The sequence below is a fragment of the Vitis riparia genome, chromosome 1 (genome assembly GCF_004353265.1).
Source record: "Vitis riparia cultivar Riparia Gloire de Montpellier isolate 1030 chromosome 1, EGFV_Vit.rip_1.0, whole genome shotgun sequence".
Classification (NCBI taxonomy): Eukaryota; Viridiplantae; Streptophyta; class Magnoliopsida; order Vitales; family Vitaceae; genus Vitis; species Vitis riparia.
The window spans coordinates 61,306-89,295 of record NC_048431.1 but is presented as its reverse complement, the minus strand read 5'-3'; the positions used below and the strand labels follow the sequence as shown (position 1 = coordinate 89,295).

Sequence of the window (27,990 nt, the reverse complement as noted above, 5' to 3'; positions counted from 1 at the left end):
TTATTTATTTTGCCGAGAAACCCTGCAAAACCCTCCAGACACAAAAACCCTAGAGGTTCCGTCTGCCTTCGTGCTGAGATTCAAATGGCGAAGAACAAGCCCAATCACAGTTCCACGGACGCTAAAAAGAATAAAAAGAAGAAGAAGATGAAGAATTCGGCTCCAAATTCCGTAGCTATGAAGCTCAAAGCTCCCCAATCGAACCCTTTCGAGACCATTTGGTCTCGGACCAAGTTCGACATTCTTGGCAAGAAGCGTAAAGGCGAACAAAAGCGTATCGGCTTGGCTCGATCTCGCGCCATCCAAAAGGCACGATATTTAACTCTCTTCCTCAACTTCTTTTGATTGTTTTCGGTTTTATAGATGATTTTTTTTCTCTCTCCCTTAATTGCTCCTTTTACAGAGGAACGCCACACTGTTGAAGGAGTATGAACAAAGCGCCAAGTCTTCGGTTTTTCTTGATAAGAGAATTGGGGAGCAAAACGATGCGCTTGGGGAGTTCGATAAGGCGATTTTGCGGTCACAGCGTGAGCGTCAGGTAATTTTATGTGCTTTTTTTTAGTTTGTTGTACGTCTCCATGACAGATTTGATTGCAGTTTGGTTGCTGAGGAACTGGGGAAAAGTAGAAGAAAGAGGAAAGTGTGTGTTATGGTTTTTGTTGATTTGAACCTGTAAAAAGAATGGCTTTTGTTGATTTGGGGATTGCAAAATTGTCCAATAATTAACTTGACTCCTTTTCAAATTTGTGCTAATGTTTGCTGAATAGACTTGATTTTTTAGTTGCTTAGGAATTTGTTTTCTTCAGTTTTGTTGGCAGCTGAACAATGGTTTGTGGTTTTCCTTTTTCTTTGCCCAATCTTAACTCATCTCAATGGTTGCTGAAAGAATAGTAGGAAAAGAACAGCAAAATCAAACGGTTGAGTGGAGGTGTTTGATTTTTCAAGTCCTAATTAATAGTAAAGATTCAAAGTTTTGAATTGTTTCCTAGTCCTGCATTTTTCAGCAATCAACAGAGAATTATTGAAATTTTGACACAATTTAGTTGACTTATATCTCATAATCTGTTATTTTTGTTTCCCTTTTCTTTTCATAGTTGAAACTGAAGAAGAAAAGCAAATATAATTTATCCGATGGAGAAGAAGATGAATTTGAAATTGAAGGAGTTCCTTCATTTTCAGAAAGGGATGATTTTGAAGATGAAATAGTGCCCGATGATGATGATGATGATGATGGTGCAGAAGGAGCTGGAACTGAGAGTATGTATGAACTTCCTACTTTTGTGCATGATATTGAATTTCCCTAAGTAGATTGTACTGCAGTGGTCTAATTCATTTGTGGTATTGAAATAGGTTCTAGTCTCCTATGAAAAAAAAGATTTTAGTGGTAGCTTTTGGATTTAAAGACATGTATAAAATTATGGGAATGCTATATAGGATGATAAACCACAATTGCTAACCATTATTAGGTTTACCTGTTGTCTTTGGAGTCCTCCTACCTGTTGTCTGTTCCCTGACTGGAATAGAGAAAATAATCTGAGGAGCTGAAGCTGCCTTTGATTGGCACTGAAAACTTCCATAGGAGTTGTTACTTTCTCTCTCTTTTAATTTTTTGGCAATACTTCTGCTGAACTATGTGATCAATCTCCTCCAGTTCTGTAAGCTATTAGTGTCTTGGGATGTTCGTCTTTGGGAAGGTTATCTGTTCTTCCATATTATCGGTCCTATAACTTTTGAAACCCATGATTTGAAACTTTTGATGAGCAATCTCTCTGAATGCCATTGGCTTGTTGGCTTTTTCATTTGATGATTGAATCTGGTTGGTTATTCATCATCATTAGAAGGAAAAAAGAAGGCACCCCAAATAAAGTCTTTCTTCTCTTGCATGAAAATGCTTTTTGTTGATATATATTGTCAATTAAGAAAAAGTTCTCAAGCATGATTTTTTAATAGAAATTTGGGGAAAAAAAATGTTTATGATGCTGCTACTGTGATACACTAATAAAATATTGGCTATTTATAACAGAAAGGCGCGGTTGAGGATGAATTCCACTTAATGTTGAATTTGATATAAAAGAGGGTGGCTGAAGTCCACTGTTAATTTACCTTTTTTGTTTTTATCATTGTTTTTAATGAACTGATGAAGGTAATGTATTTATGCATCTATTTGTACATGCATATATTGATAATAATCTATTTTGGTTGTTGGGATATTTTGTACATGCTTTTATTAGTATTTCTTCCTGGACAGTGGAGGAGTATACTCTTACTTTGGTTAGGGTTTGCACTTTGTGGGAGGGACCTCTCATCCTTCTCTTCAACTTTATTATTATCAACATATATTTTGTTTCTGATTAAAAAAAAATGTATTATGCATCTATTCACAAGATGTTTATTCTTTCAAGTTTCAGCAACCCCTTGAGCAATAGCAATATTGCATCAGAAATCATCCGCAACCTTCCCATGACCTTTATGTCTTAGGATAGTAATTGAAGCTTTTCCCTTATCATTATTCTTAGTATAATGAAGAGAATTGATTTTAAGTCTTAATATATTAGTAATTCGTCACCTCTCTTAATTGGGTGTTCAAATGCGGAACTCATTATGTAATTTAGGAGGTTTCCATATGCAATTGTCATGTTCCTTTTTGAGAAAAACAGATGATTAAGTGTGTCTGTATTAGATGTATTAGGATATTATTTAATTTACACTAAACCAGCAGAAATATTTTGAGTTTCAGTGATTATTGCCACTGAATTCTGATGGTAGCAGTCTTTTTCTTCCTCCAGTTTTCAGCTTAACCCGAAACCTATTTGGGGGTTTGTTTGCTCTAACACACTCAATTATACAAATTAGGCCTTAATTGTCTTCATCTCCAATTCCTTCCTTGCTCTTCTCAATATCTACTTTCTTCTTATAATATGGACCTAATGTGTTAGGTTGGTTTTAAGGTCAGCATTATGTTTCCTGGTGTATTATATAGTTTCTGCCTTTCTGGATTTTTTGCCTTTTTTATTTATTTTTATTTTTTTATGTGCCTTCATGTTGGATTGCAAGTTTTTTTTAACATAAATGAATTCTTGCAAACATCCTAACATGGGACTCTCTAGACCACCTGATTTAAAATTTTTTTAACAGCAAAAATGCCCATAAATACAAAGCCAAATATGCTCTTATCTTCCATTTATACCCACTTCTTTTCATTCATCTTATCCTTTCTCCTTATGCAAATTGCTCACAATCCTAACAAAATCTAAAGAAAATTGTTCTTTTGGAGCAATGGACAAACAAATCAATGTCTATATCAAAGTTTGTTGCCTAAGTCCACTTCTAATCATGCTCCTATTTTACTATATGGAGGAGGGATCAAGGGTGGAAAAACTCCCTTTTGTTTTGAAAATATGTGGCTGAAAGTGGTAGGTTGCAAAGGCCTGGTTAGGAATTCGTGGATGGGCTATAATTTTAGTGGCTCATGTACTCACATCATTGCTAGCAAGCTAAAGGCTCTGAAGGAGGATCTCAAAGTTTGGAATAGAGAGGTGATTGCAGAATGTCACCAAGAATAAAAGAGTTGTCCTTAATCAGATTGGTTTTTTGGATGCCAAAGAAAGAGATTCTAGTCTCTCTCGAGGACATTAAGGCTAGAAGAAAGGCAGTGGAAGATTGTAAGTGGGCAAGCATGGCAGGGACTTCTTGGAGGCAAAAATCAAAAGGATTATAGTTGAAAGAAGGAGAAAAAAGCTCAAACTTCTTCCATGAAATGGCTAATGCCCAAAGAAGAAGGAATTTATTGTCTTCTACAAAAAATGAATGGACAATCAGGACTGTTGAACAGGAGGCAGAGGAAGTTGTGGGAAGGGACAATCAGGAAAATATGGAAGAGAAAATCGAAGAGGACGAGCCGTGTTGGCAGTCCAGCTGCTTGGCTAGGTTTAGCCGATGCCTCGGGATGCCGACGGAGGGCTTTGAAGGAGAGATACTGTTTCTACTCAAAAGAATGAAAGAAAGAAAATTTCAGAAGGGGAAGAAGGGGAACCTGGTTGGTAGGAAAAAGAGAAAAATAGAATCCTCAAAATTCGAAAGGGAATTGAGGAAGCTGGAATGGACTGTGAATTACATTGGAGGAGAAGGGGGGGGCAGTTCGTCCAAAATCAAATGAAGATCCGAATTCTATCTTGGAATGTTAGAGGGGCTAATAACTGTGACAAGAGAAAGGTGATTAAAACCTTGATTAAGAAGAACAAGGTAGATTTGGTCTGCTTGCAGGAAACAAAAATACAGGAGATGATAAGAGGGATTATTCGGAGTTTAGGGGTGGGGAGATTTTTAGATTGGGGTACTGTGGACTCAAGGGGAACAGCTGGCGGCATAGTGGTGTTATGGGATAATAGGGTGCTGGAGATGATCAAGCTAGTAAAGGGAGAATGTTCGATTTCCTGCCATTTTAAAAACTGTGAGGATGGCTTTACGTGGACCTTCACAGGGGTATATGGTCCGACTAAGAGGAGAGATAGGGAAAGTCTTTGGAATGAGTTGGGGGCCATCTACAGCCTTTGGAATGGGCCGTGGTGTGTTGCTGGTGATTTTAATGCTATCCTAAGTCCTGAAGAGCGCAGCAGAGGAGGGAGTTTTAATTCAAATATGAGAAGATTCACAGATGTAATAGAAGAATTATAGTTAAAGGACTTGCCTCTGTTTGGGGGTCCTTTCACTTGGAGTGGAGGGGTGAATAACCAGACCCTTTCAAGACTAGATCGATTCCTAGTCAATGAGGGGTGGGATTGTCGTTTTAGCCATTCAAGGCAAAACGTTCTTCCAAGACCAGTGTCAAACCACTTCTCAATTCTATTAGAAGGAGGGGGTTTGAGAAGTGGACCATCCCCTTTCAGATTTGAGAACATGTGGCTTAAGGTGGAGGGGTTTAAGGATTTATTGAAAGCCTGGTGGGAGGGGGATAATTTTAATGGTGCTGCAAGCTTTGTTCTGGTTGAAAAACTAAAGGTGGTGAATTCTAAACTGAAGGAGTGGAACAGAGACGTCTTTGGCAGGGTGGAGTATAGGAAAAATGTTGCTTTGGATCAGATGCAGCTTTGGGATGCAAAGGAAAAGACAAACGGACTGACATTGGAAGAGATGGAGGCTAGAAGAGAGGTGAGGGAAGAATACAAAAAATGGGTTCTTCTAGAAGAGGTTACTTGGAGACAAAAGTCAAGGGAAGTGTGGTTGAAAGAAGGGGACAGAAATACGAGTTTCTTCCACAGGATGGCAAATGCCCACAAGAGAAGAAACAATATGGAACGAATAAGAATTAATGGTGTTTGGAAGTCGGAGGAGAATGGGATTAGTGAAGGGATAGTAAATGCCTTTAAAACTTTGCTGTCCAATCCGGGGGACTGGCGCCCTTCTTTGGCTGGACTGCAGTGTGAACAGCTACAGAACTTGGATGCTGATGCTTTGGAGGTGCCGTTCACGGAAGAAGAGGTACACGGTGCGCTAGTAGGTTGTAGTGGGGACAAAGCCCCGGGTCCTGATAAATTTACAATGTCTTTCTGGCAGTTTGCATGGGATTTTGTGAAGGAAGATGTGTTGAGATTCTTTAGGGAGTTTCATGAACATAGTAAATTTGTTAAAAGGCTAAACACAACTTTTTTGGTTTTAATCCCAAAAAAAATGGGGGCTGAGGATTTGAGGGATTTCAGGCCCATAAGTTTAGTGGGAAGCTTATACAAGTAATTGGCTAAGGTTTTAGCCAATAGACTTAAAAAGGTGGTTTCTAAGGCTCAAGGGGCTTTTGTGGAGGGGAGACAAATTCTAGATGCAGTGCTAATAGCTAATGAAGCCATCGACTCGATTCTAAAGAACAATGAAAATGGGATCTTGTGCAAACTTGACATAGAGAAGGCATATGACAATGTGGATTGGTCATTTCTTCTTACAGTAATGCAGAAAATGGGTTTTGGGGAGAAATGGTTAGGGTGGATCAAGGGGTGCATATCCACTGCAAGTTTCTTTGTGTTGATTAATGGAACGCCTAAGGGTTTTTTCCAAAGCTCAAGGGGTTTAAGGCAAGGTGATCCTCTCTCGCCTTACCTCTTTGTGATTGCCATGGAGGTTTTCAGCTCGTTCCTTAAAAGGGCTGTGGATAATGGTTATATTTCGGGCTGTGAGGTGAAGGGAAGGAATGAAGGTGGGATTCAGATTTCACACTTGTTGTTTGCCGATGACACTTTGGTGTTTTGTCAAGCCTCCCAAGATCAGTTGACTTACCTAAGTTGGCTACTAATGTGGTTTGAGGCTGTTTCGGGGCTGAGAATTAACTTGGAGAAGAGTGAACTCATTCCAGTAGGGAGGGTAGTGGATATTGATGATCTCGCCTTGGACTTTGGATGTAAAGTGGGTAGTCTCCCGTCCACTTATTTGGGTCTTCCTTTGGGTGCTCCATTTAAGTCAGTGGCAGTGTGGGATGGAGTGGAAGAGCGCTTCCGCAAAAGATTGACTATGTGGAAGAGACAATACTTATCTAAGGGAGGAAGAGCAACCTTGATCCGAAGTACTTTGTCAAATCTTCCCATTTACTTTATGTCTGTCTTGAGATTACCAAGTTCAGTTAGACGAAGACTAGAGCAAATCCAAAGGGATTTTCTTTGGGGCGGTGGCAATTTGGAGCGAAAACCACATTTAGTAAGATGGGAGGTGGTGTGCTTAAGCAAGAAGAACGGGGGTTTAGGGATCAAATGCCTTTCCATTCTCAATAAGACACTTCTTTCTAAATGGAATTGGCGTTTTGCAAACGAGAGAGAGGCTTTGTGGAATCAAGTGATTAGAGGGAAGTATGGGGAAGATAGAGGGGGTTGGCGCACTCAGGAAGTGAGAGAGGTGCATGGCGTTGGGCTTTGGAAAGGAATAAGGATGGATTGGGATTTGGTGGGTGCGCAGACTTCTTTTAGTGTCGGCAATGGGAGGAGGGTGAGGTTTTGGAGGGATAGATGGTGTGGGGATGCCCCTCTGTGTGAGTCGTTTCCTTCCCTCTTTGCCTTATCGATCGAGAAGGAAGCTTGGGTGGCGGATGTTTGGGATCCCTTGATGCAGGGGGGTAGGGGGGGTGGAACCCTTGTTTTTCAAGAGCCCTAAACGATTGGGAGGTGGAGGAGGCAGAATTATTTTTGGGGTATCTTCACGGGAAGAGAGTCCTTGGAGACATAGATGATACGGTTGTTTGGACCGAAATGAAGAGCGTCATTTTTTCGGCCAAGTCTCTATATCTTGCTCTAGAAGCGGACTGCCCTACTTCTTTTCCATCTAGTTGCATTTGGATGGTGTGGGTACAACCCAAAATCAGTTTTTTTGCGTGGGAGGCTGCATGGGGTAAGGCGCTAACCCTAGATCTTGTTCAGAAAAGAGGATGGTCATTGGCAAATAGATGCTTCATGTGTATGGAAAAGGAGGAGACCATAGATCATCTGCTTCTTCACTGTTCAAAAATAAGGGTCTTATGGGAGTTGCTTTTTTCTTTGTTTGGGGTGTCTTGGGTGTTGCTGTGCTCAGTTAGAGAGACTCTACTTAGTTGGCAGATCTCTTCTGTGGGCAAGAAACACAGGAAGGTGTGGAAAGCGGCTCTCCTTCATATTTTTTGGACGGTGTGGAAGGCGAGAAATCGTTTAGCTTTCAAGGATGATGACATATCAATACAGAGATTGAAATATTCCTTTTTATGCTCTCTTTGGTCTGAGGCAAAGCTGTTTATAGTAGAATGCCCCCAAACTTTGGTGAATTTTATAGATTGGTTGGGATCATTGTAAGGTTTTTTGGCCTTTTGGGTGCTTGGGTCTCTTTCTTTGTCTTTGGCTTTTTTGATGGTGGGTGTATAGGTTTGTATACCTTGCATAGGTTGTATACTTAGTGTCGCTCTTTTGGCGTCTCTTTATAAATGAATTTTCTTTACTTATCAAAAAAAAAAATAAAATAAAATAAAAAATGAATGGAAGAAGATTAATTGAGAAGTTGAGATAAAGGAGGGTATGGTTAATGCCCTTTAGAGCATCTTGTTAAAGCAAGGGGATTGGAGACGTAGTATTAGCACATTGTCTTTTTCTGATTTGGATAGTGAAGAGTCAAGGTCCTTTGAGGAACCTTTTTATGAGGAAAAGGTTTTTTCAGCCCTCTCCAGTTTGTGTGGGGATAAAGCTCTTGGTTCAGAAGGGTTCACAATGGCTTTTTGGCAATTTTATTCGGACATTATCAAGAATGAAGTAATGAGCTTTTTCACGAAGTTTCATGACTCTTCACTTTGAGAGAACTAATTGGCGATTCTTTCCCTTCTTTGTATGCCTTCACGGCTTCAAAAGAGGCGTAGGTAGCGGAGTTTTGGGACTCTACAGGTGAGGAGGGAGGTTAGAATCTTCGATTCTCTAGGCCTTTCAATAATTGGGAGGTGGTGGAGAGGTTCCTTTTGACAATATAAGGAAAAAGGCTAGTTACTAACATGGAGGATAGGGTGCTATGGAAAGTGACTAAGGACGGGAAATTTTCTGTTAAGTCCCTTTATAGTGCTCTTAAGCTTAGAACTGCAGTACCATTTATGAGGAGCATCATTTGGAGCCCTTATGTTCCCACTAAGGTGGGCATTTTTGCATGGGAAGCTTCATGGGATAAGGTTTTAACCTTGGATCAACTAAAAAGGAGGAGGTGGTCCATAGCCAACAAATGTTTCCTTTGTTATGTTGAAGAAGAGTCTATTGATCATATTCTAATCCATTGCACTGAGGCTAGGGTTTTGTGGGAGTTATTATTTTCTCTCTTTGGTGTGATGTGGGTCCTCCCTTTGTCGTTTAAAGAGATCCTTCTTGGTTGGCATGGTTCCTTTGTGGGTAAGAAGTGTAGAAAGGTTTGGATGACGACTCCCTTATGCCTTTTTTGGTCGGTTTGGAAGGACAAAAACAGGATTGCTTTTGAAAATGAGGAGCTTTCGATTCAAAAGATAAATTATTTTGTATGTAATTTTTGGTTTTTGACTAAGTTGTTTATAGATGAAGGACTTTTACCTTTAATCAACTTTTTTGATTGGTTGGGTTTTAGACGAGGGCTAATGAGATTTTTTGTATCCCCTCTTTTTTTTTGTTCTTACCTTTAGACGCTTCTTGTATATTCCCTGTATGCTGTGGATTGGCCTTTGGGGACCCTTTTCTCTTTTTTTTTTTTATATATAAAATTTTTCTATGTGTTTACCTATCAAAAAAAAAAAAAAAAAAGGTTAGCATAGAAGCACGAGAGATTTTGGTTTGAGTTAATGCCGAAAGCATATATTTTGGATTTCAAAGAAGAAGAAAATTAGTCAATACCTTTATAATTAGCCAATTAGTAACCTTAGAATTTGAATACTTGGAGTTTCAAAAGGATGAATGAAGCTTGGATTGGGGAGGTTAAGATGATTAAGAGAATAAGCCATACAAGCAGAAGTTTATGTGCTAACATTTGAGTAAATATGAATTGGTATGACAATATCAAGTGAACAAATAACTTAATCTTAAATCTGAGCTGTCCAATATTTGTTAAAATTATGAGAGATAGCAAGAAAAGCAGGATAGGCATCAAGATGATGATTTGCCAACTTGCATACATGATTACTAACCTGAGCTTCAAATGATTGCATGGTTGGGGGTGAAATATGGAGAAATCCAAGTTTGGGCATGATTTCACAGGTCTCATCTGGCTGTTTGGGCCAGGTTTTGGTTTGCTTGAGGCTGGGTCAGTGGGTCTTAGACCCAGGTTCTAGGGGTGAAGCTAGGCTTTAGGTTGGCTTCCCTCCTAGTCATAGTCATGAAGTTAAGGATGTCCTTTGCCCTCATGGACGCTTTAGATTAGCTCATCAGCCCAAATGTGGATGTTTCACTTTCTTGTCCACATTTTGTTCAGTATGGATTCTATAGAATCTGCCATATTTTCCATCTTTTCTTCCTTTATGTGATTAAACTAATGTATCATCAGGCCTATAAAAAAAAGCTAATGTATCATCAGGTTTTACATATTAGTTTATTTATCTGGGTGATTTGGCAAAGGCTGTTCTACTTAATCTCTGCTGTTAAGGTGTTCTCATGTATGATTTCCTGTGATCTGCACAACTAATGAACATCTGTCAATTAGTGAAGCTGTACCTTGTCAGTTAACAAGCTACTATTTTGCAATTTCTCTCTCTATTTGGTTTCGTGATAGTTGTTAATGCAGCTTGGTGTTTGATTCTTGTTTCTTTTGGGACCTTTCTGATATCAACATTTACAGACTTACGGTGTTTTTCTTTTTATCTACAGAAAAGCCAACGTTGTTGAAACAGGTTAATGCCCATGATATGCAGAATCAGTCACAAAGGGGTCTGATGGAGGGAGAGGAAAATGTGAGGCCAATTCTTTTCTCTCGCTTTTTGGTGTATTATCCTAGATATGGAATCTGTCCTTTTCTAAAACACTTTTATATGACTAAGAAGCATGAATTATTTATTGACTTCTGTTTTAATCATAAATAATTAGCTGGTAGAACATAGAGTTAGGGAGGTTGCTTTGAGTTTTAAAACATCCCCAACGTATCACTTTTAATATATATATATATATATATATGTGTGTGTGTGTACACACCCGCCAAGGTAGCCTAGTTGGTCAGGGTGAACACTGAGAAGTGTGATCCTAATAAGTGACATATGGCCCTAGGTTCAAATCCTTCCACTAATGATACCTTGAATTTACTCAGTATTGGTTGTTGCGGGGTAGTTGGCACCTTGAGGTTTGGGTCCCCATGGAGAGTCCTAAGGGCTTATCCATGGAAGGCTCCTTGGTTATCAAAAAAAAAAAAAAAAAAAAGTGTGTTTGTGTACACAGTACATATATGTGTATGTGTATACATGCATTTATTTTTTAAAACAATTTCTTATTGTTTTACTATATTTCCTATTTTTTTTCCTTTTTCTTTTTTGTCATATGAACATCATTCATGAATCATGTCCTTCAATGTCATGTTTCTTATTGGATTTCAAGACAACCATCACTCTCATGTGGGTTGAGTAGCATTGGTAAACTAAAGTAAAAGAATTCAAAACTCAAATGGCAGAATAGGGCACAAAATTTTGCCATATTACATGATTCAAAACTTAAATACAAAAGTAGGGCAAAAAATTTCTGCCATAGAACATGCCATTAAATGCTTTCTCCACAAGAATGTTGGAATAATGCCTGTTTTTATGTGTTTGGGCTAGCATTTGCCTTTTTTCTTGTATCCCCACTTAAGTTGGAAAGGTCCTATTTAAGACTTACTTTTGCACCCATTCAAAACCTACATTGTATTCTCATAGTAACTCATGCACACCAATTTTTATAGTTTTGATTAGCATATTAAACAAATAGTTTGTTTCCTTGTTTTCACTGTACTTAGTTTCATTTGTATGATATTTTAATTTGATATTGTCTTGAAATGTTTATAGTCTTCACCTAGGAAATTACTTCTTTGTTATGCTCATTCTGGTGTCAACAATGCGATGTACTATTATAGCCTTATTCAACTAAGTCTCATTCATCTGAACCCATTCCATCACTAGTTTTTGGTTTAACTTGTACATATAGTGTTTATGTTTCATATCTGCCACTTCACTACAGTTGGGTAAGGGAAGGATTTTTTTTTTCATTCTTTACAGACAATAGGTTCTATGATTGGCTGGTGTTATCTTCTATGGTATTTTACTTTATGTTCATTTCATTGTGGTAGATATCTCTTTTGAGTAACCCAAGGCCCAAGAGCTGTGACTACAAAAGATTAAACTGCTTTAGGAATGGATCATTATCTGAATCAAACACACACACACATGCACACACCTATTTTCAGGTGTAAGGAAATTGATTACAGTTGTTTTAGATGTGAACTCACATCTTAAGTCTTCTAACCCTGTGATTCCTTGAGTTCTTTCATGTTGTGTTTGTTTCTATCTTTCATGCCTGTGCAACACACACACACATTGATCGACATTATGCCTTGTACTTGGTTTAAAGTAAGGATTATCTTTATAATTTTTTTAAATGCAGAAACACAAAAGCAAAAAGGAAGTGATGGAGGAGATTATTTCAAAGAGCAAGTTTTACAAGGTGCTGATCCCTTTTTGTACCATTGAAACTACTGCAAACTCGTGCCTTGAGTTTCTGACTTGCAATTTTAATTTTTTATTATTTTATTTCTTCTTCCTCATTTCTTGCCAGGCCCAAAAAGCAAAAGATAGAGAAGAAAATGAACATTTGGTGGAAGAATTGGATAAGAACTTCACATCCTTAGTTCAGTCTGAGGCATTATTATCTTTGACTCGACCAGACAAAGTGAATGCTTTAAAGGCTCTTGTAAACAAGAGCATTCCAAATGAATATATGAAGAAAGATGATGTATCTGCTATGCAGCACATAAAATCTTTTAAGCAGGTATATTATAGTTCTTGGTCGTGGGACTGCTTTCATTTATTAGATTTGATGCTTCTAAACTGACCACAGTTGAGTCCTACATTCTAGAATTTGAAGTTCTGGAGTTTTTTAAATATCCATCTGAGCTGGCTGCTGGCTTCTCTAATTTGTTTCTGTTTGTCATAATGCAATATTTGCTCTCTGAATAGGGGTTTCTATTCCTGTGCTATGTCAGGCAATTTATTCATCACTGATTGGAGGCTATTTATCTACTTGATTATTCATTTTCATATTTTATTTGACTGTCTAGTTTCTTTGGCTGTAACTAATTGTTTATGTATGAATTACATAATTTTGAGAACTAAATAAAAATTCTTGTGGTGTTTTCACTGACAAATTTTCATGTTATGTATCACAGGAACAACCTGATTCCTACGACAAACTTATAGGTGAGATGACATTGGATATGCGTGCTCGTCCATCAGACAGGACAAAGACGCCTGAAGAGATTGCCCAAGAGGAGAGAGAACGACTAGAGCGACTGGAGGTATGTATGTTAGACACAAAAAATATCAGATTGTATGAAGTTTTAGGATGATGGGTGTACTGTATTTGTGGATGTACCTACCACATTTGTCACATAATCTACAAGAAAAGGGTAGCTTCATAATACTGTCTTGCCCCATGTTTATCGCAGGGATACACATGATCATTTTGACAGAGCCAGTGTGAGCTCCCTCATATTTATCACTTGCTACATTGGAATTACATTTATTGTAAACAAAGACTTGCATGCTAATGGTGTTTGCATTTGTCTATGATATGAAAATCTAGATTGTGAGCAGTTGTCTTCTAACTTCTGATTTCTAAGTGGCAATTTCTTTTTCTCAATTTGATGATTAGATTTTATGCATCAATTTCACACATTGAAAATTTTAAAGAAAAAGAAGAAAAAATAACTACCCACAATTTTCACTAGAATAAATGTACATTTACATCTAAGGGGAAAATGGACGGAATTGTAGTCAACACCTTTTCAACTGGCAATTCCATCTTTCTTGTTATGGTAGTGTGTGTGTGTGTATTTATGTATGTATGTATGTATACATGCATATTGAAGCTAAATATTAGACATTATAATTTTAAACTTTAAATACTTAATTATTTGATAATGGTTGGAATTTCAGGAAGAGCGTCAGAAGAGAATGCTTGCTCCTAATGATTCCAGTGATGAAGAAGGTGATTCACGTGAAGATGCTGTTGAAGCATCTAACCAGAGGCTAAGATCTATTTCTGGGGATGATCTTGGTGATTCCTTCTCTCTTGATGTGCTGCCAGAGTCTAAGAAGGGCTGGGTTTATGAGGTTCTTGACAGAAAGGATACAAATGAGCTTGAAACGGAAGATTATGGATCTTCCGAGGAATCAGAAAGTCCTGAGAATGAGAGTGATGATGAAGGTTTTGAAAAAGATAATGATAATTGCGAAATGACTTCTTCCTTGAAGGACTGGGAACAGAGTGATGATGACAAACTTAGTACAGATTTGGAAGGTGAGGAAGATGAAGAAGGTGAACAAGAAGGAGAAGAAGATGATGAGGAGGAAGAGATGGTTCTGAAAATCCATCAAAAGGCAAAAGATAGTGGTAATGCAGAAATCAATAGAAACAATATTGATTCATTAGATGCCAAGAAAATAAAAACAAATGTTAAACATCCTTTGTCTCAACAATATTCCATTCCTTACGTGATTAAAGCTCCAACCAGTTTGGAAGAATTGTGCATGTTGTTGGAGAATTGTTCTGATTCTGACATTGTTGAGATAATTCATCGAATTCGTATAAACAATGCAATCAGTCTTGCAGTAGAGAATCGGAAGAAAATGCAGGTATGACTTTTTCGGCTACTTTTGTTTGCAATTTGATTCTGGTTCTATTGTATTTTGTGAAAATGCATTTTCTTTCTAAAACAAAACAGGAAACTAACTGAAGTTGAGGTGTGTTAGATCTGATCTTGCTTCAGTTGATAGCTTTTAGGAACATGATATAATATTTTTAGTGCTCACACACTCACCAATCAAGTAGTCAACTTAGTTGTTTTGACATAGTTGAACGAGCACTGAGTTTTGGAAGAAGACAAACACTTCTATAAATGGGATTTCTGGTTAGATTGTAAAGCTGCTGACTATTTATTGGATTCAGCTTCAATCACATTACTTTATAAAAGTTAAACATGGTTCTGAGCTTTATATTTGGGCCTTGCTTTTTAAAATTTACAGACTATGTTGTTAACAAACTCGTATCTTTATCAGTATTGCTGAAGTGGAATTAAAACATCTGTTCCTTTCCAGGTATTTTATGGTGTATTATTGCAATATTTTGCTGTCTTGGCAAATAAAAAGCCATTAAATTTCAAGCTATTGAATTTGCTGGTCAAGCCATTAATGGAGATAAGTGTGGAGATCCCATACTTTGCAGCAATATGTGCTCGTCAACGGATATTACGGACTAGAATGCAATTCTGTGAGGCAATTAAAATCCCAGGTTAGCATATTAAAGTTGTTGGATTCTTTCCATTTATTATTGCATACTTAGTGTTGATGAAGTTTTTCTCCAATACTTATACCACTTGTTTAATGCTTGCAGAGAAGAGTAGTTGGCCTTCTTTGAAAACATTATTTCTCCTGAGACTCTGGTCGATGATATTTCCATGCTCTGACTTTCGTCATGTTGTCATGACCCCAGCTACACTGTTGATGTGTGAATATCTGATGCGTTGTCCTATTTTATCTGGTTATGATATTGCCATTGGTTGTTTCTTGTGCTCCATGGTTCTCTCGGTATGTGAACGTTAAACTGCATGCTATTTCTTTCCTTTGGTATCCAAATGGGAAGTTTAGGGGCAAGTTACGCACTAATTGTGGTACAGAAGCATTATGTCTTTTCCATAATCTGTTCTTGGACACTGAGCAACATGTTCTGGAGTAGAAAACGGTGATGGAAGGTGCCCAACTGCTTCTGGCATATACTTCCAAATCCCAGCTGTTATTGAAAAGTTCTAATTTGGTTACTCTGCTGATTCCTTTTTTTCTTTATAACTTATTCAAAACTGCCATTTTGAAGTATGGTGAACTACTTTTGTTTACTGCTACTATTTGTATTTTTGCTATTACACATGTCTTGAGATGTTTTTTTGTTTTTGTTTTTTTGCATCATCCTTCACCAATTCTATCTTTTTTTATATAGAGATTGAAGATTTTGAAAAAATGTATAATTGTTTAATTAATTCTAATTCTATTTTATTTTCTTACCTATTTTTCATAACAAGCCAAACGAGAGAATTTGAGAGTTCCTGTTTTCTTTTTTTCTTTTTTTCTTTTCTAGGGGGATTTGTTTTAAGCATAACTCTATTATGTCTTCTAGACATTGTTTATAAAAGAAATCATGTATAAGGCTGGAATTTGGAGGCCCTACTCTGAGGCTACCTCAAGGAAGATGAGTTTTTCTTGAGCAGGCGCAACTCTGAGATATGACTAGGAGAGGTCAGGATAACTAAAAGTTGTTGGGCAAGGCCAGTACTACATTCGGAAAAAACCTTCTAATTTGATATGAAATAGCTGATCTATCGTTTCAATGTCAATAATATAAAAAAACATGGAAAGACTAGGGCAGGGAGCTCTCTTTAGCCATCCCTTTTGAAGCATATTACCTAAGGGGTAAAGATCTGCAGAGTTGTGCATTTTAAAATGCAAATTACTTTTTTCTCACATGTTAATATAATGTATTTATGAATTTGATTGATTGTGGATGGCTATTATTATTTTTAGAAGTGATCATGATTACCTAATTTTCAGTTCAAATCAAGAAATTGAAAGGAGAATCCTCCTACTATCCTTCTAAAAGAGGATTCTAGAGCCACTTAGTCATCACAGATTTTAGATGTTGGAAGAAAGCAGGTGACCCTTTCATAGTGAATTTTGAAGGACATTATTTTGTTTTTATTTTTCACTTCTATATTGTTTTACTCTTTGGGTGTTTGGTCTTGGTTGTAGAAGAGAAGCCCACCCTTAAGAGAGTAAGAACTTGGACCTTCCCTTAATAGGAGCCAAGGGGTACTGGTAACCCATGGAGGCCAGTGGTGTTGAACTGATGATGGATTTCATTATGTAAAAGAAGCATGTTAAAAAGTTCTAGAAGCATTTATGGATGAAGAACTCTTTAAAAGTATACATATTGGCTGAAAGAAGAAGCTAAGGAGATGATAAGTGATTCTCAATTTAAAGATATATGATATTTTGAATTGAAAGTTAGATACAAAGAAAGAAAGGAGTATGTATAAAATTTGCTGGGTGAGAAAAAGAGAAGTGTGTACTTGGATCGTGTTAAATGCAAGTGAAGATGAGGATCAGGGCATTTCGGCAAGCAGGCAATGAAGAATATATATATATATATATATATATATATATATATATATATATATATATATATATATATATATATATGTATATATATATTTTTCATGAAGAAAAAACCAAAATTATAGTGATTAGTAAAATAAATGGAAAAACAGGTGGAGAACACAGGTGCTTGCTATTGGCTGACTTTGTTTTGCCTCTAGTCAATTGTCTTGGCTATTTTGAGACAGTAAGAGAGCTATTTGTAAGAGAGTTTCTTTGCGACTTTTGTGTGTGTGTGCTCAAGTGCTGGAAGCCCAAACTTGAACTCATCCTTTTGGCTCTTAGCTTGTTCCTTTCAATTCTGTCCAATGATATTGAACTGCATGCTGTTAATTTATTGTCTGGCATATTTGAAACTTCTATTTTATCTTTACTTTTATAAGTTTTTAGTTGCAGGTTATGGACTTGCTTTCATAAGTTTTTAGTTGGAGGTTATGGACTTGATATTTTTATTTTGCAGGTTGTTAAACAATCTCGGAAGTTCTGTCCTGAAGCCATAATGTTTCTCCGAACTTTGTTAATGGTTGCTTTGGATGGAAACTCAAAATTATCTCAGGATTCTCAGGTACCACTTCAGTTTTTGTTATCCAAGTTATATAGCACAGTCCTCAATATAGATGCCACCAAAAGTTCTGCTTGCATATTTTATTTCTTTCTTTCTGCACTTGCTTGCAACTATACCTGATGATGAGCACACTTATATGGCTGCATGAAGAAAAAATGACCACTATTCATTTACTGTATGACAGTTTTATTTTTTCATGGAACTTAAAACGCTCAAGCCCCTGTTGGCAATACGAGGACATGTAGATGATCTTAGTCCTCTGGATTTCCTCACACTCATGGCCATGCCAGAGGGCTCTTCATTTTTCAGCTCAGATAATTTCAGGTCAGCATTTTCTTTGAAATTTTTTTAATTGTTATTGATGATGCATTATTGTATGGTGTGGGGTGGTAGGATGGCCTATGTTGATGTCCTGACTATCAACAAACATCCTATTTTGTGTAATCACTGATTGATTTTATTTAAAATAGCATATATGAGCCTGCACTGTTGTTCTCCATGAATACCCTTCTTTGGAGACAGCTTAATGTTTGGTGAAACGTGTGCCTTTTGTTTGCAGGGCTTGTGTGCTGGTATCCATCATTGAAACTCTACAAGGATTTGTTGATATTTATGGAGGATACAATTCATTTCCTGAAATTTTCTTGCCAATATCAACATTGTTACTTGCGTTGGCAGAACAGGAAAACATGCCCAATGCATTAAAGGAGAAAATTAGAGGTGTTGAAGTGCTTATTAAGGAGAAAACTCATGAACACCATATGCTGCGTCAACCACTTCAAATGCGGAAACAAAAGCCAGTGCCTATCAAATTATTCAATCCAAAATTTGAGGAGAAGTAATTTACTTTCTTTCAATGTGTTATTTTACCTTGTTGAGATAATGCTACTACGAATGATCTGTGAGTCTTAATGATATATGCTATTTTGCAGCTTTGTTAAGGGTAGAGACTATGATCCAGATCGTGAACGGGCTGAGCAGAGAAAATTGAAGAAACTTATAAAACAGGAAGCTAAGGGGGCAGCTCGTGAACTACGTAAAGATAATTATTTCTTATTTGAGGTAAAGAAAAGGGATAAGGCAATGCAGGAAGAAGAAAGAGCGGAGAAGTATGGGAAGGCAAGGGCATTTCTCCAAGAACAAGAACATGCTTTCAAATCTGGACAATTGGGAAAAGGCAGGAAGAGAAGGAGATGAAACTGGCTTTTTAATGTTTGTAATACTTTGCTTCTGCAGTCTTCAAGGTTAAGGTAATACTCACATTTATTGGTAGGCCTGATCCCTTTTGTTTTTAGTGTTTTCGTGTTCAAGTGCACCATTCCTCTTTCTCTCTACACATCTCTCATGAATATTCACTATCATGAGAAATTCATTATTGTCCCAAATAATGCAAACAATGTTGTTGGTTTAGTGGAAATTCATTCCTCCCTCCCTCTCTCTCTCTGTCTCTCCACCTGTTATGAGAATTCATATTTGTCCGAACTGGAAATGACTGTCTGTTTGATGAAAGTTTATTCCCACCTACCTCCCATGAGAAATTTTTTCTTGTCCCAAGTGATGCTGTCGGGTTGATGGAAATAAATCCTCCGATAAAGGAAACTTCTGTTGTTGGGATTCTTTTGTGGAGGGTTATATCAAATGGCCTGTTAGTGATATTTGTTGATGTTATTGTACGTCTAGTTTTTGGTTGAGCACTCTGTTTTATGAATTTTGTCTGAACATTTACTGGTGAAATCATTATCATTGAGTTTCTGTTCTAGAATCCGGAGGTGTGAGACTTTGAACTCTACTCTTGCTGCTGGAACTAAAATTAGTTGTCTAACTGTGTGCTTTGCTCATAAATTAAGAATGGAGGCTACAGCAAGCTTTCATAGATTTTTTTATGTTAATCATGCTCGGTTTTGGTTCAATCTTGTCACCTCTGTGATTGAGTTAATGGATGAATCCTTTATTTTTATAGTTGAGAAATGGTATTGTTTCCTAGTTAGAAGCTGGTTCACCATCTTCAGCTGAATGTATAATAGTTCATCTAATTTTGGGTCAAGTCTTAGTAATATTGGCAATGCTTTTTATGTTGCACATATTACCTTAATTGATTTAGCCATTAATTTTTGCTAGGTCTTTTCGTCAATTGCTCCTGGCATTGCTTCCATGTCATGGAACAGTGGTGAAGAATCGTCAAGCCATTCATACATGGTGCAATTTTTGCTGCTGTTATCTGAAGATTCCCTAACGAGCTTCCATTTTTGGCTTTTGGCTGGCTATCTTAATTGCTTTCATTTCCTCCCTGCCCAAGGATTATCCATCATCAAAAGGTTTGAGGGAAGCCTTATTCGGTGAACGTGATAGGTTTATTCTAGGGAAGAACTTAAGAGCTAGTCCCACATATCCTGTCTCACAATGGGTTAATTTTTTTCCATCATGTTTATTATCTTAAATTTGTGGATTAGCTTTTGGATCCATCTTGCTAGAGATTGATCAGTCTTGAGATTTTAAGATTCCCCAAAGAACTGGAGACAACAGGCACTTGGTGACCTGACGAGCGCAAAGAGGGGGTCCTGCAATATCTTCATACATCAAGTGGTTCAAATCGTAGGTGTAACTTGTAACCCACTATTTTCCGACGCTTAGGTTGAATGTTCACAGCAGTTCGTATTAGAGATGTTCATCGTTTCCGGACATTGTAACTGAGAATGGCTAAACTAAGAGAGTGATTTTGAAAAGAATTAAAAATGCACCTAATAATGCTTAAAAGCGCCTTCATTGCTAGGAAATCAGTAATGTCAAGTGCTTGCGGGTTTGATCAGCTTTGACATCCTCCATTACTAGGAAATCAGTACGCGACATCGAGAATATTGGAAAAAATATAGGGGTGGTGAGTGGAGTATTGCTTGCCCAGTAAGAAAAGGGGGGCGTACATGCACTTTTTCTCGGGCTAAGAAAATGGCCTAATCGTTTAACTAGTTTTTCTAAAGGAACCCTCCCATGTGACGATATGTAGTGCTTTAAAATCTTAAATTATCGAAAATGATTTTGAGAAATTAAAAAAATGTTTTATTTAATTGAGAAAGCATGCTTAATACTTTTTTTTTTTTTTTAATAAAAAATAGTATTTTAGGATTTATTGTGAAAATATATTAATTTTTAAAACAATTTAAAAATATTTTCAGTTATTTTTGTAAAGGTTTTTTTATTTTTTATTTTTTATTTTTTATCAACATTTAAAAACATAAAAAATATTTTATAAATTTTTATGTTGTATATAAGAGTGTAGCATTTTTATATTCTATATTTAAGTTTTTAAAAATGATTTTATTGTCGAGAGGCAAGTCGCGATATTCTACAAAAACTATTTAAAAATTAAAAAAAAAATGATAAACAAAGACCTGTGAAGAAGACTTCGTTTTGAAGAAGACTTTGTTTTACAGCTAGAAGGCATCGATCAATGAACAAGCGTTTGCTTTAGAATTGAAAAGAAAAAGGAAAAAAAAGTGAAAAAGTAAAGAAAATGGTACCTATGTATCCGACACATTACCTCTCTCATACACCCTATGAGATAAAGCGGAGAAAAAAAAAAAAAAAAACTCAATATTACTTGTCCCTACCCCACCCACCACCCACTACCCACTGGGCCACTACCCACTACATTATTAGCCTTTATCTTCATTTAAGGGAGAAGAACAAAGCGAGAGAGGGCAACAGAAAGAAAGAAAGAGATGGGAGCAGAAAGCGTAATGAAGTTTGTGGTGGAGAAGCTGAAGGAGTTGCTGGTGTTACTAGAGAACTTTGGTGGGTATTTGGTCGATGAGGTGGACAAGGTGTTTCCACCAGACTCCAGGGGAGAAAAGCTGCGTCATTGGATACAAGTAGGGGCACCTTTTCTCATACTGGGTTTAGTCCTTGTCGTCTTCTACTATTGTTGCTGTGGCTGCTGCCGTGGGAGGAGGGGGGTTAAGATGATGAAAGCTCCTGGTAGAGATTATAGGATGGCTAGGCCTCCTTTCGAGAGTGACCCCAGAGGCTATTTCCGCGGCCTTCGCGCTGACCGAATACATGTTCGCTAGGCCTTCTCTCTTTCTATATATGTCTGGAATCTGGATGGGATAGGCCCACAGGGGTTTTCATTGGAATGGTAGAATTAAAGGTTTCAGCTTTCAGTCCTTCCATCCATATATTTTTATGTGTCTTTGTAATACATATATGTTTTCTTTAATTTATGTGTTTCCTCTGATTTTTATTTCTTTCTTTGAATCTTATTGAGAAGCAGTTAACAATATACTAGTCCCATTAAATTATTACCTTTGGGAGAATATAAAGAAAAACATGGATTTGTCCCTAAACGAAGGAGGCCAGAACATAAATGAAGCTGTTGCGATTTGATTAGGGTGGTTGGGATTCGGGAGAAAAGGCACACTCCAAATTTCTTGTGCAGTAATTATGGAAGTTTGGGTAGAAACATCATGTGATGCTGCTAAAGAATAAAGATTGGGTGAAGAACGTCTCTTGTTCTGCCAGATGATAATGTTTGTTTATGCTTATTTTATATTTTCAATTTTCTAATGAAGATTGTTTACATCTTCCATGATAGGCTGCTATTGTATCTATTACTTGGGGACTCGGCAGGAATACCATTGTTATAAATTGAGCATTTTGATTTATAGGATAGTCGAAGTTAAATACTGCTAGTCTGCAGCTCTGCCTCATTTTAATCAATACATTTTTCATGTATTAAAGCGTGAAAAAGCATGGCAAATGGCATTATGTGATTGACCAAAGGAAACTTGCAACAAGATTGGAAGAGGGCTTGGACCAATTCTTCCAGAATGATGTGTCGGAGCTTCTGCGAAATTCTGGAGAAGCAGTGTGTGATATGGAGCTGCTCATGTTTCAGACCATGAGGAGGTCAGGCTCATGAGAAACTTTGCTTGTCCCCAGATTGAAAAGGGAACTCAAGGACCACTTCTTCCCCCCAAATACTCGATGGGCTACCAGGGCTACGCAAATTACCTGGGAAATGGGAATATCAGAAAATTTTACTTCCTTGTTGTCGGACAAGGCAAAATTTTCAAGTAACACGAGTTAATGAAAAGGAGGATGAATGCATTGCAGGCATCACCAACGTTTCATTTAATTTTAAATCAATAGTAAAAACTTACAGCTATCTCATTAATATCTTCTTGGCACGAAAATCCAGTGAGAAGAACGTTGCTCAATGAAAAAAAAAAAAAAAAACTTTCATTCGCGTCCTTAAATTAATAGTCTCTAAAAATCAACCAAAATTGGTACATTTCATAGAATACTCGATTCTTTTCGATTTTGAGAACCAGAAATGTTCTTTAAGAATAGGTCCAACGATTTTTTTATTATTTAGAAATTCATTCCTCTCTCCCCCTCTCTCCATTTGTTATGAGAAATTCATATTTGTCCGAACTGGAAATGACTGTCTGTTTGATGGAAGTTTATTCCCTCCTACCTCCCTTGAGAAATTTTTTCTTGTCCCAAATAATGCTGTCGGGTTGATGGAAATAAATCCTCCGATAAAGGAAACTTCTGTTGTTGGGATATATCAAATGGCCTGTCGGTGATATTTGTTGATGTTATTATTGTACGTCTAGGTTTTGGTTGAGCATTCTGTTTTATGAATTTTGTCTGAACATTTACTGGTGAAATCATTGTCATTTAGTTTCTGTTCTAGAAGAGGTATGAAACTTTGAACTGTACTTTTGCTGCTGGACAGAAATTAGTTGTTTAACTGTGTGCTTTGCTCATAAATTAAGAATGGAGGCTATAGCAAGCTTTCATAGATTTTATTGGTCCAATCTTGTGGTTTCTGTGATTCAGTTAATGGATGAATCCTTTATTTTTATAGTTAAGAAATGGTATTGTTTCCTAGTTAGAAGTAGTTTACCGTCTTCAGCTGAATGTATAATAGTTGTCTCTAATTTGAGGTCTAGTTTTAGTAATATTGGCAATGTTTTTTATGTTTCATATAATACATTTGTTGATTCAGCTATTATTTTTTGCTAGGTCTTTTCGTCAATCGCTTCCTGTCATGGAACAGTGGTGATTAATCGTGAAGCCACTCTCATACATGGTGCAATTTTTGCTCCTGTTATTGGAAGATTCCCTAAAGAGCTTCCATTTTTGGCTTTTGGGTGGCTATCATAATTGCTTTCATTTCCTTCCTGCTCAAGGATTATCTATTTATCAAAAGGAAATGGAGAAAGCATATAGGTTTGAGGGAAGCTTTATTCGGTGAAGGTGATAGGTTTATTTTAGGGAAAGAAGTCCCACATATGCTGTCTCATAATGGGTTCCTTTCCATTATGTTTAATATCTTAAATTTGTGGATTGTCTTTTGGATCCATCTTGCTAAAGATTGATCAGTCTTGGGATTTTGGGATGGCATGGAATGGACAACAGGCACTTGGTGACCTAACAAGCGCAAATGGTCTTCATACATCAAGTGGTTCAAATCGTAGGTGTAACTTGTAACCCACTATTTTCCCTCGCATAGGTTGAATATTCACAGCAGTTGGTATTAGAGATGTTCTTCGTTTGCAGACATTGTAACTGAGAATGATTCATTTCTAAACTAAGTGTTATATATATATATATATTGTTAGTTAAAAATAAAGTGTAAGAAGAGTTACACTTTTAAAAAAAATAACTTTTGAAAATAAAGTGTAAGAAGGGTTACACTTTTAATGTGTGAATTAAACACATGATTAAGTTTTGAAATGTTACAAAACTTGAAAGGTTAAGGAAGACAATGAGTCTTCTCATCTTTGTAACTTTATAAAATTTAAGAGGTTAAGTGTAAGAGAGTTACACATTTGAGATTAAATCATGTTTAATGTGTGAATTAAACATATGATTTAATTTTTTGAATGTTACAAAGATGAAAAGATTGAGGAAGACAATGAGTTTTTCTCATCCTTGTAACCTTTTCCAACCCTAAGAGTGCTATATATGACTTTTCTTCTTTTTGAAATCTTATGCAGAAAAGTGAAAAAGGCTTGATCAATCCCAAGACTATTTCCATTAGTTCCCTAAAGATTTCTAGAAGTGGGAGGAAATAGAGTCTTTGGACAAAGTTCCAAGAACTTGTTTGAGCCTTTCTTGTGTTCTTCTTCTTCTTGTTCTTATTTTGTAACTTTGAGAGTTATATTATATCAAAGTGAGTGTTTGAGAGTGTTTCTTTTCTCCATTGTATCCAAATTTTCCAATAATCAAAGACTCTATTTTCAATGGAAGGAGAAACTATCAAGATTATGAACCAAGACCTTGTGAGGTTGGATCGTTTTGATGGTTCCAACTTCACTAAGTGGCAAGACAAGGTGAGATTCCTTCTCACAGCACTCAAGATTTTCTACATCCTTGATCCTACCTTGGCACCGTTCCCGGAACCAAAGGAAAATGACACACCTCAAGTGGTGGCAGCAAGGAAGAAGTGAAATGAGGATGAGCTCATATGTAGGGGTCATATTTTGAACGCCTTATCCGATAGACTATATGATCTCTACACCAACACCAATTCCGCGAGGGAGATTTGGGAGGCTCTTGAAAACAAGTACAAAGCCGAGGTAGAAGGTACAAAAAAGTTTCTTATTTCTCAATACATAGATTTCAAATTTTTTGATGAAAAGACTCTCTTACCACAAATTCATGAGTTGCAAGTAATTGTGAATAAGTTGAAAGTTCTCAAAATTGAACTTCCGGAGGCCTTCTAAGTTGGTGCTATTATGGCTAAATTACCATCAAGTTGGAAAGGTTACCAGAAGAGGATTCTCCACAAGAGTGAAGATTACTCCTTGGAAGAGATTCAAAAACATCTTCGCATTGAGGAAGAATCGAGATCAAGAGACAAAATGGTGGAAGAGTCCAATGGTGGGACTAACAAAGCCAATGCGGTTTGAAAGGCCAATCATCCTAGAGGTAAAAATAACAACGACAAAAGGAATTCCGGAAATTATATGAGCCCCAAGAAAAATCAAGAGCAATTTAAGGGCAAGAAAGGTCCTTATTTTGTGTGTGGAAAACCTGGGCATTATGCTAGGGAGTGTAGGTACCGAAAGGACCAAAAAGGGGTTGTGGTGAATGCAATTGATGAGGAGGATTGTGAAATGTGGTTTGATTGCTTGTGATACCAAGAAATTTGAAAAGTGTGAATTATGTGTTAAATCAAAGATGATTAAAAAGCCTTTTCATAGTGTTGAGAGATCATCTAATTTGCTTGATTTAATACATAGTGATCTTTGTGAACTTTATGGCATGTTAACAAGAGGTGGAAATAGGTATTTTCTTACATTCATAGATGATTGTTCTAGATTTACCTATGTGTTTTTGTTGAAAAACAAAAGTGAAACTTTCAATGCCTTTAAAGTTTACAAAGCCGAAGTTGAAAATCAACTAGGAAAAAATATTAAGGTGCTTAGAAGTGATAGAGGTGGTGCTTGCCATATTTTGAATAGAATTCCTATGAAGAAAAATGAGATATCTCCATATGAGTTATGGAAAGGAAGGAAGCCTAATATAGGTTACTTCAAAGTGTGGGGGTGTCTTGCTTATTGCAAGAAAACGGATCCAACTAAAACAAAATTGGGTCCTTAAGTGTGCATTTGTAAGCTATGCCTCAAATTGCAAAGCTTATAGGCTATTAGACTTGGAGTCTAATGTGATAATTGAATCTAGAGAGGTAGAGTTCTTTGAGAATTTTTTGAGTGATAGTAATTCTCAAGTACCTACTAGTGTTGGATAGTCTCAAGAGGAGACACCTTCAAAGGTTGTAAGGTTTCTATCCTCAACCTTCAAGATGAAAGATCTTGGAGAAGTTGATACTATATTGGGTATCAAAGTGAAAAGAAATAGTGGGGGTTATGCTTTGAACCAAACCCACTATATTGAGAAAGTAGTTAGCAAATTTAGTCATCTCAAGATTAAAGATGCTAATACTCCATTTGATTCAAGTATAAAACTTGAAAAGAATGATGGTAGATCGGTGGCTCAACTTGAGCATGCAAGTGCAATTGGAAGTCTTATGTATGCTGCTCAGTGTACTAGGACTAACATTTCATTTGCAGTTAGTAAACTAAGTAGGTTTATTAGCAATCCAAGTGTGGAACATTGGAAAGCTATTGGTAGAGTTCTTGGTTACCTAAAGAATACCAAAGAACTAAGCCTCCAATATTCAAAGTTTCCTGCTATACTTGAAGGGTATTCAGATGTAAGCTGGATATCGAGTGTGGGAGATAATTTATCTACCACAGGTTAGGTGTTTACACTTGGTGGTGGGACTGTCTCTTGGGGATCCAAGAAACAGACTTGTATATCACACTCAACCATGGAGGCAGAGTTTATAGCTCCAGCTGCAACTGGAAAAGAAGCTGAGTGGCTTAGGGATCTCATGATGGACATCCCTTTTACTGCAAATAATGTGTCAACAGTGTCGATACATTGTAACAATCAAGCCGCTCTAACTCGTGCGTACAGTGGAGTGTACAATGGGAAGTCTAGACATATAAGCATTAGACATGAGTATGTAAGACAATTGATTCAAAATGGAATCATCTCAATCTCATTTGTGAGGTCAAGTGGAAACTTGGCGGATCCTTTTACTAAACCTCTTACAAGAGATTTAGTAAGGATAACATCTAGAGGGATGAGACTAAAACTTCTTAAATAAAATTTACCAATGATGGTAACCTAACTTAATACTAAGAAATGACTAGTCTTAAGTTCAATAGGTAAAAACAAGTCATTGATAAGTGGGTTGTGGCAGCATTAGAACATGTGAGTTCCATCTGTGATGATTAATGCTGGTTGTTACCGTTGGAGGGTTAAGCTTAAAGCTTTTAATGAAATTCAATCTATGTGTGACAAATATCTTAAAGGTAACAAGGATGTTGGAAGAATTTCACCTATGTGAACTTAGGGGTGGTGCCGCCTCTCACGAGAGTTGGAGTTTTTTTCAAGAAAGTTCATGAATGGATTGAGCACATGGCCATAAAAGTGCTAAGCAAGAAAATAATGGGCACTCGTGTGGTTAGTGGAAGTGTGTGTGTTGTTACCGGTTTCGTTACAAGGAATAACTGGTTCAATGTTACAAGCAACCTGGGATTTCAATAGAGTTTTGTGACAATTATACTAAGGTAAAATTCAAATCGAAAGATATTTTATTTTATGCATTTTCACTGTTAAGGTTATAAGGGTTGATGTTTATTTTTAACCAAGTGGGGGATTGTTATATATATATATATATATTGTTGGTTAAAAATAAAGTGTAAAAAGAGTTACACTTTTGAAAAAAATAACTTTTGAAAATAAAGTGTAAGAAGGGTTATACTTTTAATGTGTAAATTAAACACATGATTAAGTTTTGAAATGTTACAAAACTTGAAAGGTTAAGGAAGACAATGAGTTTTCTCATCTTTGTAACTTTATAAAACTTAAGAGGTTAAGTGTAAAAGAGTTACACATTTGTGTAAAAGAGTTACACATTTGAGATTAAATCATGTTTAATGTGTGAATTAAACATATGATTTAATTTTTT

The 27,990-nt window shown here is 36.8% G+C and overlaps 1 protein-coding gene across 4 annotated transcripts; it reads left to right on the top strand.

Annotated features, from left to right (window-relative positions):
• Positions 1–2: 2 nt before the first annotated feature.
• Positions 3–20,175, top strand: LOC117924371 (nucleolar protein 14). 4 transcript variants are annotated; one of them, XR_004652765.1, is made up of 16 exons: positions 8–309; positions 404–538; positions 1,095–1,257; positions 10,302–10,384; positions 12,057–12,116; positions 12,228–12,440; positions 12,838–12,966; positions 13,607–14,305; positions 14,768–14,960; positions 15,063–15,256; positions 17,334–17,438; positions 17,623–17,762; positions 17,998–18,276; positions 18,371–18,500; positions 18,546–18,688; positions 19,557–20,175. XR_004652765.1 is itself a non-coding variant. In XM_034842994.1 (14 exons), the coding sequence occupies exons 1-14, from the start codon at positions 85–87 to the stop codon at positions 18,633–18,635; spliced, it is 2,883 nt and encodes a 960-aa protein (XP_034698885.1). In that variant the 5' UTR covers positions 9–84; the 3' UTR covers positions 18,636–19,129. The 4 variants fall into 4 exon arrangements, 2 of the variants coding, with proteins under 2 accessions (XP_034698896.1, XP_034698885.1); XR_004652763.1 differs by having other exon boundaries at positions 10–309; positions 18,371–18,688; XM_034842994.1 differs by lacking the exon at positions 19,557–20,175 and having other exon boundaries at positions 9–309; positions 18,371–19,129.
• Positions 20,176–27,990: the final 7,815 nt, after the last annotated feature.

Coding starts and splice junctions, on each gene's coding strand:
- LOC117924371 (XM_034842994.1), top strand. CDS start 85: ATGGCGAAGAACAAGCCCAATCACAGTTCCACGGACGCTAAAAAGAAT. Junction 12,441..12,837: donor ACATAAAATCTTTTAAGCAG/GTATATTATAGT, acceptor TATGTATCACAG/GAACAACCTGATTCCTACGA. Junction 17,763..17,997: donor TTCAGCTCAGATAATTTCAG/GTCAGCATTTTC, acceptor TTTTGTTTGCAG/GGCTTGTGTGCTGGTATCCA.